Here is a 17,944-nt window from a genome sequence, read left to right on the forward strand (position 1 = left end):
GATACCGGTGTACAAGTCTATGATTCATACAAGAAAGAGTACTTCCATCTACGGGCAATGCTTTTTTGCACCATTAATGATTTTCCAGCGTATGGTAATTTGTCTGGATATACTACGAAAGGGAAAAAGGCATGTCCTGTTTGTGAGAAAAATACTCACTCGATATGGTTGAAAAATTGTAGGAAACCAGCATTTATGGGACATAGAAGAGAGCTCGCTGTGAATCACCCTTATGGCTCCAAAAAATACTTATTTGATGGTACTGTAGAGAAAAGCGTTCTACCGCCACGATCGGATGGAAAAACTATTTTCAAAATGGTTAAGAAGCTAAAAGTTGTGTTGGGAAAAACCGGTAATGGTCCGCCGAAAAGGATGTGGAAAAAAATCCATATCTTGGGAATTACCGTATTGGAAGCGTTTGCGCGTCCGACATTGTCGAGATGTTATGCATATCGAGAAAAATGTTTGTGAAAGTTTGGTGGGGTTACTGTTGAACATTCCTGGAAAAACAAAAGACAGAATTAAGGTTCGAAAGGACATGGAACTAATGAATATCAGACCTAGGTTAACAACTAAACCAATACCAGGAAGGATCACCAAGTTTCTTCCCCCAGCTTGTTACACCATGTCAAAGGACGAGAAAACTAAATTTTGCGAATGTTTATATGGTGTTAAGGTTCCATCAGGTTATTCGTCTAACATTAGGAAATTGGTTTCGATGAAAGATTTGAAGTTATCCGGTATGAAGTCACATGACTGCCATGTACTAATGACTCAGATGATTCCTATTGCAATTCGTGGAATTTTACCTGACCGCATACGACACACAATAACAAAACTATGCTTATTTTTCAACATGATTCATTCGAAGGTGGTTGATCCTGAGGTTTTGAATGAATATCAAAGAGATATTATACTCACTCTTTGTGAACTTGAGATGCATTTTCCACCTTCTTTCTTTGTTGTCATGGTTCACTTGGTTTCTCACATTGTCGGAGAAATCAGGGAATCCGGTCCAGTATTCTTACGCTACATGTATCCATTAGAAAGATATATAAGTATCTTAAAAGGGTATGTAAGGAACCACAATCGACCAGAAGGTAGTATCGTCGAAGGATATGCTTCCGAAGAGGTCATCGACTTCTGCACAGACTATATGGATGGGATCAAAAGTGTCGGGATTCCATTAAGTCAACATGAAGGTAGACTATCTGGCCAAGGGACAATTGGGCGCGATTTGGGGTATCCAAAAAATGTTGACGATATACATGACGCACATTTTACTGTGTTACAACACACTACAGCTATTGATCCGTACATACAGGAGCACGAGTCGTGCTTGAAACGGGAGAACCGTTAATGGAATGCAAAATGGTTGGCTAAAGAACACAAAGACAAATTTTCAGAATGGTTGAAAGATAAAGTTAGGAGCACACTTCCAGATGTTGATAAAACAGTACAGGTTTTAGCATTCGGTCCCAGACAAGTGATAAGATATCAAGGCTATGAGATTAATGGGTATACGTTTCACACCAAAACACAAGATGATAAGGGTAGGACACAAAATAGCGGAGTGACGGTCATAGCCTCTCAGACTGAAGTAACCATTGTCAATCGTGAAGAAAGATTAAGGATCGCTAAAAACTCATATTACGGTGTCATTGAAGAAATATGGGAATTATAATAGGGTGGTTCGGTCTTTGTACCCTTGTTTAGGTGTAAGTGGGCTGATAATCAAAAAGGAGTTAAAATTGATGAAGATGGTTTTACGACAGTAAATCTATCCACTAATGGTTATCCGACAGAACCATTTGTTTTAGCAACACTAGTTACCCAAGTATTTTATATTGAAGACCCGAAGGAAAGCAGGTGGCACGTGGTACAATTCGGAAAACGACGGATTGTTGGTGCTGAAGATGTTGTCGATGAGGAAGAATACGACCAATTTGACGAGTTACCTCCCTTTTCAGTCGGTGTTGCACCTATGAATGAAGTTAATGAAAATGATACAATTTATTTCAGAGATGACCACCGTGAGGGAGACGAGGTCCAAGATGCATAAAATTTTATTATTGATATTTTTATTATGAAGTTGTAGGTATTTTTTAATTATTGAATTTAGATTTTTTAAATTTTTAATACACACAATGTTTATTGCGTTAATATTTAATACTTATTGATATTATTTTTATAGAGTAAGCTTTTATTATTATTTTACTGAAATCTATTATTATTATTATTTTTAATAATATTAGTATTTTTTTCTTAATCATGTAATTAAACCAATTAACATTGAAATTAAGATTGGTAATTGTTGCCCGCTAAATAATTCATCATCGACCGCCAAATTATTATAATCTATTCAAATAATCCAAATCTAATACACGATTACACAAAAACCAGCTCAGATCAACTTTCTTCTCGTAACCGCCATAGAACAACACGACTTCAACCCTAATACCCCAAGCTTCGATCGAAAACCCCTAAATCATTTACTACAATACTCGGATGCTTCAACATATTTGAATTCTTAATTAAACCATTGGAATTCTTCATTAACCTATTTCCTGCTTCAATTCGAACCAACTGCATAAAATCAACAATATCTGCTTCAATCATTTATCATGGTACGTGTATTAATTGCTTATAGTATTGTGATTATATTATGAATTATGAATTATGAATACTGTGTCTGTATGAAATGATGATTTATGAATATTGTGTCTGTACAGAATTATGGTTTTGTACAGAATTATGAATTATGAGTTTTGTGTCTGTACAGAATTGAAAATGTTAGTAATGTTACATTTGTATTTACTAATGTGTATGGTGTACAGAATCAAAACAATAACATTGCAATTGATATGGGTGTTGTTGCCCAACAACCACAAAGGAATAACAAGACAATGAGAGGTGTTAACAAACTAAAAACACCAGTGCTTCCGATTGAGATAGAGTTTAACAATTTCGGGGAAGCCATTGGAGAAAATCAAAAGATTTTTTCCACTAATATAGGTGTTATAACTAGGCGAAGGATTAATTATCTTGTAGATGATTGGCAACTAATACCTAAAAAGGAGAAAGATGCATTATGGTTAGAAATCAAGGTAACCAATTAGTAATTTTAGCGTATGTATTCGTTATTTATTTCTGTATCAACTAAGTTTAATTCAACAGGAAACACATTTCATCCGAGATGATTTTACAAAGATAAAAACACTTCATCATTGCAACGGGGCGTTTAAGAGATTTAGGTACAAGTTACGCAAGTATATGGATGAAAATCTGCTTCCTTATGAAGAAGTTGAAGATTATTTTTTCATTAAACCGGATAAATGGAGAACGTTTTGTGAATGAGAAAACACACCAGCAAAAAGGGTTAGTTTTATTCATTGAACGTCTAATGGTTTTGTATTTAGATTGTGCTATTTTGACTGATGTGTTCTGTAATCATATGTAACATGTTAAGGAACTTCGAGAAAAAGGGACGAAAAACGCGTTGAAACAAAATAAAGATGATTATGCCCGTGTTGGTCGGTCTGGATATCGTGGCCATGAAAAAAAGTGGGAGCTGGAAAAAAATGATCCTAACAAGCGTACGATATACCATGATATCAGTAATCCCGCTGAGAGGAATTATGTTTTGGGCAGGATGAGGCCAGATAAAGAAGTGAAGACGAAATCTCCCGCGACAAATTCGTCGCGTATAGATAAAATTGTATTAGAATTTAATTTGTATTAATTTATATTCTTATAATTAAGTATTTAAAATACTTGTATGACATAAACTTTTTTGTTTATTTGTTTCAGGTTAGGACGGATAAAGCGGGTGGGGATGCGTTGTTAGAACATGTAGGGAAAGAACATGGAGGTAGAACTAGGGGTCTTAGTAGCATGTTAGGCTATAGCACGGGCCTACAACAAAAAAGACAAAAGGTAGAACAAGTATTTACAGTGGAAAATATAAAGGCAATAGTAGACGAGCGTATAGAAGAGCGTAAAACAAAAGAAAATTCCGGTTCACATGCTGACTCAGAGATACAGATGCCACTAATGGACGCACAAGTAGTAGACGAACAAGTGATGTTGCATGATGAGGTAGTTGATAACAATCAAGATCTGGAAGAACAAATGAGAGTTGAGGAAATGCGTAGAGAGGATGAAAGGCGGATAGAGGAGGAAAAAACGAGGGCGGAGGAAAGGTGTAGAGAGGAGGACAGGCGGATAGAGGTACAAAAGAGTAGGGAGGAGGAAAGGCGTATAGAGGAGGAACAGAGGAGACAGGTTGAACAGCGAAGAGTGGTTGAACAGCAAAGGGTGACGAAACAACATAACGTGGAGGGACTAGCCATGCAAAATCAAGGGTCTAGTGAATCGAGGGATCGGGCGAAATACAAATCGCTGTTAAATTTGCAAACCACACAGGTAATTGGCAGTTTTTCATTCACTTAAAATTGGATTATAAACTAATAAATACATTTCTTGTTTTGCTGTTGTTTTTAGGAGCCGGTTGTAGTCTACTTATTTGACCCGAATCGTATAAACCATATTGTATGTGTGTTGGGTACGATATACCCAACCAATGAAGATACAGAAGTAGATGGAGAAAAAGTGTTACCTTTTTACATGAAGGTTAAAATAACAAAAATTATTAAGGATTACATGTCCACGAGAATTCCAATACCGCTAAAAGGCATTTCAAAAGATTCGAAGAAGGAGATCTTAAAGGATGTCGTAGGACTACATGTTCAGTGGCATGTTATGAAAATGGCTCCCTTCGATCGTACTGTGCAAGAAAGTAATGGGAAAATACCAGGGTTGACACCACAATCAGTGATTGAATTGCAACAAATAAAGGTTATTGTTTTTACTCTCAATTATTGTAAAAAAATTTTACTCATTATTCTTCTATGTGATACATAACTTTATACTTTTAACTGTAAATGTAATTTTTCCTTATTCATGTTCACTATAGACGCATACAGAAATCATGTTGCTGAATCCCAAAAGTACAGAACCTGTACCGTGTGCTAGGGGGATTTTGTATGGAACCGACCATACCCTAATACATGGACAACGTATGTTACCAGGATACATGAAGGTGTCAGTAAAACATGTCTTGCCTCGCTATGAATCTGTGTTGCTTCAATACCAGATAAAGATTTTGAGATTAATACATTGAAGGAAGCTGTAGGGGCTTTCATACCATGGCATGTCTTGAGAATGCGTCTGTTAAATAAAAAGGTACCTACATAATTGCTTATTTTTAGAATTTCCTAAAATGATAAATCACTATACAACAGTAACTACAAAACTAGTGTGATTAGTAACTATTTTTTAATGTAAATATTATATTTGTTAACAGGAGTGTGAAACAAAATCAAACACTGGTGAATTACAAAAAAAAAAAATGATAAAAATGTTGCTCCAAGTAATAAGCAGATGGATATAAGTGCTGCTCCTATTAGTAAGCAGGTATATGTTCAACGAAGTACTCACCATATATAATTCAACTTACAAAATTATATTAATATATAAATTTTTTTTGATGATGTGGTGTTCAGGTTGTTGCAACTAACCAACCAATAACAAATTTACAAAAAAAGAAAAAACAAGATGTGCTTACCCAGCTGATCATATTGGAGAATGTCATACCCGACAGACCAATTGTACAAGAAGTGTATACTAGATGGATGACTAGAGAAGATCCTACATCCGGATGTACACTTAATACCCCTCCTGGTGTGTTTGCAGGCGTAACGGGTAATTTGGTAACTACGATTGATGTTGATGACATCATGACATTATGGAAAAAGGGTTGGTTGGATTGCAGCATTATATTTTCCTTCATGATGTAAGTACATTTATGTTATCTTTTGCACATGTTTTCATATTCATATAGGTTACATTGACAGTAACATGTTTTCATATGTATCATATTTTACTTATGCACATGTTTGACTATAGTTTAAGTTGAACGGTAACATCATTTGGCCTTTTACTTCATATTTGTTAGGGGTCTACACAACTTTATAAGAATAGCCTTTACCAAACTATATGGGTTAATTAACCCTTATTCGATCCAAGGCAAATTTATTGAATCTGGCAAAAATGATGTGATAGACTACTTGAAGACCGCCTTCAAATCCACTTATGATTATTTCTTCGCACCATATGTTCAGAAGTATGTAAATGTTCAAATTATATCATTACTAATATATATAACAATGCTTATATATATTTTTTATTCTAAATGAACGTTGTTTTTGTTTTTCTAGAGGCCACTGGGTGTTGTTTTTTGTATCGCTAAAAGAGAACAAAGGAATTATACTTGATTCACTGAATAGGAAATAACAGAAGACGATAAACAATTATCTACTCGCAGATTGTATAAATCAGTAAGACGGCTTTGTTTATTTTAATTAATTGTTTATTTAAATAATATTTTAAATAACAGTATTCTGCATTAACTGTTAATTATTTGTATTTTTATCTAATTTTAAATAGGGCTAGGGGTCCTTTGAAATGGGAAGTAGTCAAGGTTTGTACAAACATCTATAGTCTTATGTTAATGTTGAGGTTCATATGTTTATGTTAATGTTATTGTATACGTTTTACATGTTAAACGCGTTTGCAATTGTCATGCAGTGCAATCAACAACCAGGCAGTTGGGAGTGCGGTTACTATGTCCTCAGTTGGATGTATTCGATCGCAAGTGGTGGTATAAAGAGAGAATTTCGTATTGACGAAGTAAGTTGTTGGTATTGTGAAAAATTACTAAATTATTTCTGTTTGTATATTTTTAAATAAAACTTATACTTTATTATATATGTTAATATAAATTATATAATAAAGTATATATTGAGAATCTATTTGAAATCTACAGCTTTCGTGTGATGAACGTTGCCTATCTACCATCGATCTAGACGATATTTTTGAAAGATGGCATTTGTGGAGTCCTTTTTAATCTCAACAAGGTATGTTATAATGGTTGTATAATTATAAGTTAAATTAACTGTTTGTATTACTATTTGCACTGATCAAGAATCATTTTGCATATCAAGTTTGCATTAATTGATGTCATATTTGGATGTTTATGTAGGTTTATAGCAGAATGACATACTTGGATGCTTACAAAATGGGCAGATCGAATGCTAGTTGGGCGTGATATATATTTGGTGCAAAGACCTTCGTTTTTTCTATGTTTAAAGTATATTAATGATAGATGTATTTTGTATTACATTTTGTCAGATATAGGTACAAATCAAATACATTATGTCAATTGTATAGTTGAGTGTGTTGTAACAATTTTAATTTGTCTATTTGTAGAATGTTTATACATTTATTTATAATCATGTAATAATTTTTTCCAGTTAAACCACTTTTACAGCACATTTTAATTGCCAGCAGAAACTTACCTAGCTAACACGTCTAATTGGTAACTTGCAAACACGTCTAATTGCTAACACGTCTATTTGCTAACACGTCTAATCGATAGTCTGTTGTATTTGGCGTGAAATTTTGAATGGTAGTTAATATTAGCGGCTATTTAAAAATTTAAAAATTTAATATTATATTCTGATATTTAAAAAATTTGGGGAAAAAATGGCGGGCACAAGTTAATACGGGACACGACTAATTGGGTTTTCAAATTCATCAAGAACACGTCTAGTTCTTACTAACAACACGACTAATTACACTAACGGAACACGTCCAAATGGCTTTTGACCACGTCTATTTGAAGTAATGGAACACGTCTAACTGACATAACGGACCACGTCTAATTGAGATAACGGAACACGTCTAACTACCTACCGTCTAACCTCTGTTGAACAAGTCTATTTGTTGAGATTCGACACATCTATATAAGTTTATTAGACCGGTGCAAGGAACCGGTGTAATTGACAATATCAATTAGAGCTGTGCCATTTAGACGTGTCATTCAACACGTCTACATGGCCTTTTACACACGTCCAAATATTCCATTCTGTAGTAGTGTAATGACCGATCATTTATCTTTTAAATATCGTAATAATAAATGAGTCTATCCTCCCTCCCGGCTCCATCCCTTATCTGAATTTACATGAACATTAAAGTCAATTTAGATAATTTAATAAAAAAGCCGAAGATAATACAAGGGATACATTGGTTTTATGAATACACGTTACCAATTAATGCATGCATCAACCAACCGTACCGTATTTAAGTGGGTCCTACAAAGTAAATGCATTTGCCGCCCACACCTCTTTTTTCATCCAACCCACAATACTATAGTAGTTTTTTAAAATCAAAGTATCATAACCAAAAGTCATAAGCTCAAAGGTAGTTGTACGTTGAGTACTACAGTACTATATAGTTTCATACTATCATTTATATATATAGTTGTTAGTGTTGTTGTTATATTCTATTTCATTTGATATTTGCATACAAAGGTGAAGCATCGATAGAAAAGTTATGGAGATAGAATCAGCAGGAAGTAGTCATCATCGTCTCAATATTGACGCGAACGATGATCATGATGAGGTGGACAACGAAGTAAGTTTAAGTCGTGAGTTGGGTAGAAAAAGCATGAGTATGAGGGAGAGAGCAACGTATTTGGTGTGGAGAGATTTAATGGTGGTGTTACCGAATTTCGGTCACGGACACACGAAGAGATTGCTTCGTGGGATTAGTGGATTTGCGGAACCAGGACGTATCATGGCCATTATGGGCCCTTCTGGTTCAGGCAAATCCACTTTGCTTGATTCTTTGGCCGGTATGTCAATGTAGGCACCTAGTTTTATGTACACGTTAATATTTAGTTATGTATTTTTAAGCCTACCATGTCTCAAATTCATTCATTAATTCATATGCATGCCATTTAGTTTGTTTGATATATGTCTAGACTTTAGACGTGTGATTTGCATTCCGGAAGGATTTTGTAAAAACGCGAAGGATAGTTTGAGAAATCTGACATTGACCCATGTTGTGATACATCGTTGTAGATATATTTTGATGCACCAAAAAATCTATCACGATACGGTAAACCATCTGTTAAAATCTTACTAGCAGCATATCTTAGGTAGTTAGGGAAATGGTAGAAAACGGTCAAAAGATAACTCAGTTAGATCGCGTATATCTGAATAAAAATACACCCCTTTCTTTCCGGAGTAGCCTTTACAGAGAACCCTAACCGTTATTTGTAGATTTTTCTAACAAACCCAGAAATAGAATAATAAACTTGTTTGTGTGTATACTAATACTAATACCAATACTAATCGGGAGATCTGGATGCATTATCTTAATAGGTAGATTATCCAAGAACGTAGTAATGACAGGTGATATTCTTCTCAATGGCGAAAAGAAAAAGCTAAGCTATGGTGCTGTTGTAAGTGATTCTGACTTATAATAATAAGTTATTAACAAATTAAATGTGACACCTTATCTTTTCATTTTATCCAAAAGTCAAACTTTACTAAAAAAAGTCAAACCGTAAAACAAGTAATACTACAAAAGTTAATTAAATTGGAAACAAACAATCTTTGAATTGAGAGATATTTGAACTGTAGAAAAAGTCAAACAGTAAAACAAGTAAAACTACAACATTTTCTTCCAAATTTTTTTAATGAATATTTACAAAAAACTATTGCTCCAATGAGGAAAACTTATTGGAAAGGGCTAACACATTGTTATACATAGATTTCAACTACGTTGGGGACACTTTTGAATTGTAAAATATTGCAGGCTTATGTGACACAAGAAGATGTACTAATGGGGACACTTACAGTTCGAGAAACGATTACTTACTCTGCTTATCTAAGGCTTCCAACTACATTGTCAAATGAAGAAGTGAAAGATATAGTAGAAGGAACTATAATGGAGATGGGTTTGGAAGATTGTGGTGATACATTAGTCGGAAATTGGCATTTAAGGGGTTTAAGTGGCGGCGAAAAGAAAAGGTTAAGCATCGCTCTTGAAATCCTTGTACGACCACGTCTCATGTTTCTTGATGAACCAACTAGTGGCCTTGATAGCGCATCCGCCTTTTTTGTGATTCAAGCTCTTAAAAGTGTTGCACGCGATGGACGAACTGTTGTTTCATCTATTCATCAACCGAGTAGTGAGGTTTTTGCGTTGTTTGATGACCTTTTTCTTTTATCTGGTGGCGAAACTGTCTATTTTGGTGAAGCAAAAGACGCTATTACGGTTAGTGATACATGAAATAGTCACATTGTCATGTATACCATTTTTTCGCTTCTCATTTACATTTTTTTTTTTTTTTTTTTTTTTTTTGCATTTTGACAGTTTTTTGCAGAGACGGGGTTCCCATGTCCGACCAAGAGAAATCCGTCGGACCATTTTCTACGTTGTATCAACTCAGATTTTGATGTCGTTACAGCAACTTTAAAAGGATCGCAGAGACATTACGTAAGATGATTTTATTATAGTTTTATAAGCCTTTATCTCTTTTGAATATTTGAAAAAGTTACTAAGAAACTCATCATACTGTTATGATCTGATATTTGTTGTTTAGGAAGAACCGAAAGGTCCAGATGCTTATATGAAGTTTTCGACATCAGAGATCAAAGCAACATTAGCCGAGAAATACAAGTGGTCGAAATATGCCAAGAATGCGCAACTGAAAATGAAACAAATATCTGCATTTGTAAGTATTTTTTTAGCTTAAACTTTTCTTAAGTACTAATACTAAATATGTCAACATGACTACATTCATGAACCTAATAATAGTTTTTTATTTCAATATAGAATGGGCCTGAGACAAGCACGATTGAACCGAGTAAAGCAGGGTGGTGGAGGCAACTCACTACCCTGACTCAGAGATCATTCATGAACATGTGTCGAGACATTGGATATTACTGGCTACGTGTAATCATTTACTCAATTGTATCCATATGTGTTGGTACAATCTTCTTCGATGTCGGTACAGGGTACACCGCCATCTTAGCCCGAGGTGCGTGTGGTGGGTTTATAACAGGTTTCATGGTTTTCATGTCCATTGGAAGCTTCCCATCTTTCATTGAAGATATGAAGGTACATTTTATTAACAAATCTAATAATTTTATATAGAGGTGACAATGCCTACCCATTTACTAATGAACGGGTCAAATTTTAGTTTTGAGCACTAATATTTTTTGCAGATTTTTACGCGAGAAAGACTCAACGGATACTATGGGGTTGCAGTGTTCATACTATCTAACCTCCTTTCATCTTTACCATTTATGCTCTTGATTTCATTTGTCACTGGGACTATAACATGGAATATGGTCAAATTTCGACATGGTTTTTTTCGATACCTTTTCTACTGTCTTAATCTGTTTGCATCAATTGCGGTGGTTGAAAGTTGCATGATGGTTGTTGCATCACTAGTTCCCAATTTCTTGATGGGGATTGTAACTGGGGCTGGAATCATCGTAAGAACTTAACTTCACAAACACGATGTCACTTACACTTTAAACGGTGTACATAACTAAATTTTGCTGATTTGTTATAGGGGATCATGATGATGACCTCGGGTTTCTTTCGTCAACTACCTGATCTTCCAAAGCCCTTTTGGCGCTATCCGATTTCTTACATAAACTACGGATCATGGTCGCTGCAGGTAAGTGCATAACATACTCGACATTTTCCATCTATTTATTTAAGAATCTGTCCATTCATACTATGTTTAATCTCTAATAGGAATATCATAAGACATAAACTAGAGAAAGTGACAATATATAAAGGAAACAGGTTAGATGGCCAGATGGGTCCAAAAGGTTGTTTTAAGATGTTTTTGTCTGGAGATTTGTAAACTACATATGTAAGCTGAAAATCAAAGACTGATTGTTTTTGTGTTAGCAACAGCAAGAAGCATATTTCTAAGTGCAGACTTCAGACAAAGAAAGACATTATTTTATTTTTCATCTTCAGAAAAAACAAATAGTCTGCAATAAAAACATCTGGCGTGCACAGACATAATACCTAATAAGATTTGCACAATGAAAAATGTACAACACCTAAGAGTCTTAAAATGAGTTTAAGACATTGTAAGTCTATCTAGATTTTTGATAGAATAAATGAAATATTATTATCATAATGAACACACTGTTTATTTGAAGTACAGCAATTTTGAACAAAAAGTGTTTTGGGTCGACCTGACCCTACACTGGTTTGACATGTACTAACGGATTACATGTTTTGACCCATTGCCCATATCACACATTTTGCCACCTATATATGTTGTGATTGTATCTTATCGAGTTTCGGAAATGCAGGGAGCGTACAAGAACGACATGATAGGTTTGGTGTTTGATGGTCTAGCACCAGGAGACCCAAAAATGACAGGAGAAGATGTTATAACAAAAATGTACAGATTACCATTGAATCACTCAAAATGGTGGGATTTGTTTGCGATATTCCTTATACTAGTTGCTTATCGCATCATATTCTTTATGGTTCTCAAGTTCAAGGAGAGAGCGTCACCGTTTTTTCAATCAATGTATGCAAAACGAACACTTTATCGTCTTAACAAACGGCCTTCATTCAAGCGATTCCCGTCTTCTAAACGACACCATAATCTTCGGCCTTTGTCTTCACAAGAGGGCCTTAGTTCCCCAATTCCGTAGTATATCAGAAGACTGTTACAGGATTATGGAGGTGTAAGTTCTGTTTTATTTCTACATATTTTCAAGTGTACTCTTGATAGGGATACATGGTTCAGTACTTCAGTTTGTCATAGCTGTATACGTTATGGCGTTTAAATATGATACGAAGTTATAAGGTTGGAATTTGGATGGGCTACAATGTGGAAATTGCAACAAGCTAAATCAATTTTGGTTTTGATTACAAGAAGTTGTTATCGGCAAAATGATAATTCAAATGTGATTAATATTAAATTTATAACTTATAATTATGTATTTGTCATTAGATTTTGTTTCATAAGTGGCGTATGAGGGAGGTGAGATGTATTCTCCTATCCGAGAATAAAGACAAATCATTTCTCCACCAAGAGTGAAAACACTTTCAAAAGTAGAGAAAGTCATCTCTTTCTTTATTCGACGAATAAGATGGATAGAGAGAATGTTTCCGAGTGGACCTCAGGCCAATAAGTAGGAAAAAATATTTTAAAAATAAAATTAAAATTAAAATAAAATTGAGACGTCATGAAAATGGTAAAATCAAATTTCCATGGGTTTTAAATTCTGCCTGAAATTTAATTTAGGCTCTAAGAGTCAGTCAAGTCGTCAATAAATCGACACTTGCTGTCGACTCAATAACTAGAGCCGCAACAATTTGATATTTAAATTTAATTTAATTATACTACGCGAATACAAATTTTAATCATGTGTGGCAACGATTTTATTACTATTACCATTACAATTATGATTACCATATATACTAAAAGGGAAGGAGTTATGACGGCACGCTGGCACGCTGACGTCAGCCACTAATACTTATTTTTTTCATGTATTTCTAAACTCATACTATAATTGTTATGCAGTTATTAACATGTGATTATAATTAGCTATATATATATATATATATATATATATATATATATATATATATATATATATATATATATATATTAAAAGCAAGCGAAACTTTTATTACTATATCTTCAAGATACAATATGTACAATTAGTTACTTATATTTAAGTTTTAATTTTAACTCGGTGTTAAATTACATGTGATTACTATCATTAGATATGAAAAAAATTCTGTCCGAAAGGTTATTAATTAAATTCAAAAAAGCAATGTTAAATTCAATTTTCAGAATACATATTGTATGTTTGGCAAAACTACCTGGTAGCTGGTAGCTAATAGCTGATAGTTTTAGCTGATAGCTGTTATTTTTTTATATGTATTTTATTGTTTGATAGAGTAGTTGAAACTGTTAAGATAAAGAATAAAATGACTAAAAGCTAAACGCTACTTCTAGTAGCTTTTAGCTTTTCTCTCCCTCAAAAAACTTAAAGCTCTTGAAACCAAACGGAACTTTTTATTTGATATGAGCTTTTTCATAAAAGCTAAAAGTTGAAAACTCTTAAATGCTTAAAAAAAGTTGTTGCCAAACATGACTAATAAAACTAGTTGGTACTGAAAGCTGAAAGCTAGAACTTTTTAGATATATTTAGGTGTTTGGCAAGTAGCTGTAACTGTTAAAAATGAACAAATGGACACGAAAAAAAAACACTTAATGTTAAATAATCATTTTAATTTTGTAAAGCATAGTCATTAACAAAAACTTCAGCTCCATAGTTAAAATTTACGAGCTATATTAGGTTGGTTTGCGTGTGATAGTCGAGCTCGATTTGCATGTGATAGTCTTTACAATTTGTAGTCTCTAATAATACGAGTAACAAATTAGAAAACATATAAATTTAACAAACGATGTAAAAATCGACGCATGTGCACATGTACTCTAATGATAATTATATTTAATATTTAACAATTTGAATATTAATATAATAATATTAATTAGCTTAATACCAGCAAAATTTACGGATTTAAACATGAAGTTTGATTAAAATGTTTTTTTTTTTTTGTTATTACAAATGTATGCAGTCATAATCGGGAGATATTGTAATATTATCGTGTTCTGTTATTTGTTTTGCAGGTTTTTATCGTGGGAGCCCCTGCTTCATTTTGTAAGTTTCTTGTACTTGTAAATCTCTTATGATTAATAAAAGTTTTCATGTTTTACTATTAAAAAGGAAAAAAAAGATACTATATCATTCTTTTTTTAATGGCAAATTTTTGCATCGAATACTTTTATTTGGGATCCACACACACTAGGTAAAAAAACTCCGAGGATTGACTCGGGTTGCTTGGCAACTAATCACGGGTTCCGGGTTATAGCCTAGCGGGTTCCGGGTTGTTTGGCAAATATCATTCTTAGACCATTTTTTAATGGTAACTCGTGTTGTGAGTTCGTGTTGTGCACTTTTTGCACTCTTTTGATGACTAGAACGTGTTGTGAGATTGAGTGGAGTAGTGGTGGTGTTGGATGTTGATGTGGGTTAGGAGTATTGTGATGATGTGTCAAAATATAATTGGATAATTATTAAAAAGAGGATAAAAATAATATTTTTATAATAATAAAATATTATTAAAATCATCCAACACACGTTGGATTGCATGTTGGATTCCAACCTAGACCAACAACGGCTGTTAACAAACGCATGGATACGGACGGTGTTCGCGTTGAATTGGGTGCCACATAGACCAACAACGGGGTTGTACCCCTTGCGATACAAACGGTCTTACAATGTACTTTTTATTTAGTTTCCATTTTTTCATTTACTTTTTACCTTTTTTTTTGTCTTACATACATATACTTTAATAGTCCAAAAGAACTTTACCCACAAAATGGCTTATAGCCTAGCGTTATTCGAGAAATGCTTTAACCATCAGGTTAGGGGTTCGAGACTCGTAGTGGGCATTATTTGTTTACTAATTCAAAATGAGTGTGTAAATTGCCGTTAGAAGAAATAAAGAACTTTAAACCAAAGGACCATAGGCTCAACAGTATTGAGACGGTCTTTTCAATCAGGAGGTTGAGGGTTGTCATGCTTACGACAATACATATTTCGTGGTTAATTTTGTAAGTGGCTTGTGTGACTAGTCTTAAAAAAAAAAAAAAAACTTAACTCATTTATTTCTATCTATTTATAAAAGTTACAATTAATTTGAAGCATTTATAAAAATAGTGGACGATAAAATATAATATAGTATTAATAATCTTGTACACCTAATTATTTATAATTAATTTTATCGTATGCCTAAAAGCATCAGGAGTCGGGTTATTTTTTCGCCGTTATACACATTTAACGGTGGGGACGGTGGAGTTTCCCACTCCCTCCCGCCGTTAAAATGCCGTTAAATCCCACCGTTGGGGGTCACCGTTGCTCTGGTAACGGTGTGTTTGGTTTGAAATATATCCATTATTCAACGGTTATATTCTTTAAATATTATTATTATTATTATTCTATATCTACTTCTACATTTTTTATACTCATTTTCACAACACCACCAATATTTCTTCATACTTCTCCAAATTAACTTCCATTCTCCAAATAAACATATTTCTTTCATAAAATGTTTTCAACATCATCATCTAGCGAAGAGTTTTTGATGCAAGTGCTCGATATAATCAATAGCGAGACGTTAGAAAGTGAAAATGAAGTGGAAAGTTCAAACACACGTGGTTATATAGAACGTGAATATGAAGCCGCACATGTACGTCTTATTACCCACTATTTTGTTGAAGGTTGCAAATACTCCGGCGAAAATTTTAAAAGGAGGTTTCGGATGTGGCGTCGCGTATTTTTCCGAATTATGGAAGATATTCTCAACTACCATAAAGATCGGCTACCTGAATATTTTAGGTATTTTCATTTAGACCATTTTTAATGGTTAGCGGTGTCACTTGCGGTGTCACTTGTCTTTTTGCACTTTTTGGATGAGTATGACGTATTTCTTTGTTGAGTGGAGTATTGGTGGTGTTACTTTTTGATGTTAGTTAGGAGTATTGTAATGATATGTTAAAATATAATTGGTTTAAGTATTAAATGGAGATATAAATAATATTTTTAAATCAATAAAAAAAATAAAAAACAAGAAACGGGTGTCACTTACCCCGTCTCTTTGTGACAAATGCCAAAGTGACACACCAAGTGACACACCATTACAGGAGGAGGGTGGTGCCACTTTTGCCACATGTGCAAAGTGATGGTGTCACTTTACACCATTACAATTGGTCTTACGAGTTGATGGCGCGGCAAGTTGAGTATTAGTACATACTTAAAAATAATTGCCGCTCTACGACAATTAGCTTATGGTGATACACCCGATCTTTTTGACGAGTACTTGAAAATGTTGGAACGAACATGTCGTGAATCGCTAATGAACTTTTGTAAGTGTATTATTGATTTATATAAAGATGAATATATGCGAGAGCCTACCACGGATGATATCAAACAATTGTATGAAGCTCACGAAGATCTTCACGGTTTACATGGAATGATGGGAAGCATAGATTGTATGCATTGGGCATGGGTAAAATGTCACGTTGCATGGAAAGATCAATTTACTCGAGGCGATCACAAAGTTCCAACTATTATGCTAGAAGCCGTAGACTCATATGATAACTGGATTTGGCATGCTTTCTTTGGGGTTGCGGATTTGACATTCCTTTTACTGTAAATGGGGTTGAGTACAAAAGAGGATATTATATAGCCGACGGTATATATCCCGGGTGGGCATCATTTGTTAAGGCGTTTTAAAGTGTAAATGATGAAAAACGTAAGTACTTTTCGAAGAAAAAAGCAGCGACACGCAAGGATGTTGAGAGGACTTTTGGTATTTTACGAGGGCGTTGACATATACTACAACAACCAGCAAGGGCATATAACATCAATGTTATGAAACAACTGATGTATACGTGCATTATCTTACACAATATAATTGTTGAAGATAATGGTTTTGCTCTAATCGAAAATGATTGGGTTTACGAACCCGTTCGTAATATGCAAACAAATTGGATAGAGAGGTGCGAAACTTACAGGAGGGGGACTAAAGAATTACGAGATATGGAAGTGCATGAGGGCCTACGATCGGATTTGGTTGAACATGTATGGGCTAATCGTGAGACGTCGGGGACGGATTAAGTATTGTATTTTTTATTAAGTAATGTATTTTTTTTTTAGTATTGTGTTTTTTTATTAAGTATTGTTTTTTTAATTAATGTAATTTTTTTTTATTAATGAAATTTAGTATTGCATTTGTTTTTATATTTTTAATATATAATTAAACTAAGTAATATTATTAAAAGTGTTAAAAAACCATTAAATAATGATTTAACACTGAATGATTTCTCCTGTTTTAACCTCAGTGTTAAATCCGGTGTTAAATTCTTCCTAGTGCTCTAACAATTTAAATTTAAATATTTAATTTTATATTT

General features: G+C 33.9%; 1 protein-coding gene across 1 annotated transcript; it reads left to right on the forward strand.

The window, feature by feature from the left end:
- The first annotated feature begins 8,434 nt into the window (after positions 1–8,434).
- LOC139856600 (ABC transporter G family member 15-like) lies at positions 8,435–12,878 on the forward strand. Its single transcript, XM_071845486.1, has 9 exons — positions 8,435–8,755; positions 9,288–9,367; positions 9,724–10,185; positions 10,285–10,407; positions 10,514–10,645; positions 10,747–11,031; positions 11,139–11,411; positions 11,492–11,599; positions 12,255–12,878. The coding sequence occupies exons 1-9, from the start codon at positions 8,455–8,457 to the stop codon at positions 12,603–12,605; spliced, it is 2,115 nt and encodes a 704-aa protein (XP_071701587.1). The 5' UTR covers positions 8,435–8,454; the 3' UTR covers positions 12,606–12,878.
- The last annotated feature ends 5,066 nt before the right edge of the window (positions 12,879–17,944 follow it).

The sequence above is a fragment of the Rutidosis leptorrhynchoides genome, chromosome 1 (assembly GCF_046630445.1).
Source record: "Rutidosis leptorrhynchoides isolate AG116_Rl617_1_P2 chromosome 1, CSIRO_AGI_Rlap_v1, whole genome shotgun sequence".
NCBI classification, from domain to species: domain Eukaryota; kingdom Viridiplantae; phylum Streptophyta; class Magnoliopsida; order Asterales; family Asteraceae; genus Rutidosis; species Rutidosis leptorrhynchoides.

Bases quoted from the DNA above. Each gene is read 5' to 3' on its own strand.
- LOC139856600 (XM_071845486.1), top strand. From the start codon at position 8,455: ATGGAGATAGAATCAGCAGGAAGTAGTCATCATCGTCTCAATATTGAC. The intron at 10,408-10,513 runs GTAAGATGATTT...TTTGTTGTTTAG, and splicing joins AAGGATCGCAGAGACATTAC to GAAGAACCGAAAGGTCCAGA. The intron at 10,646-10,746 runs GTAAGTATTTTT...ATTTCAATATAG, and splicing joins TGAAACAAATATCTGCATTT to AATGGGCCTGAGACAAGCAC.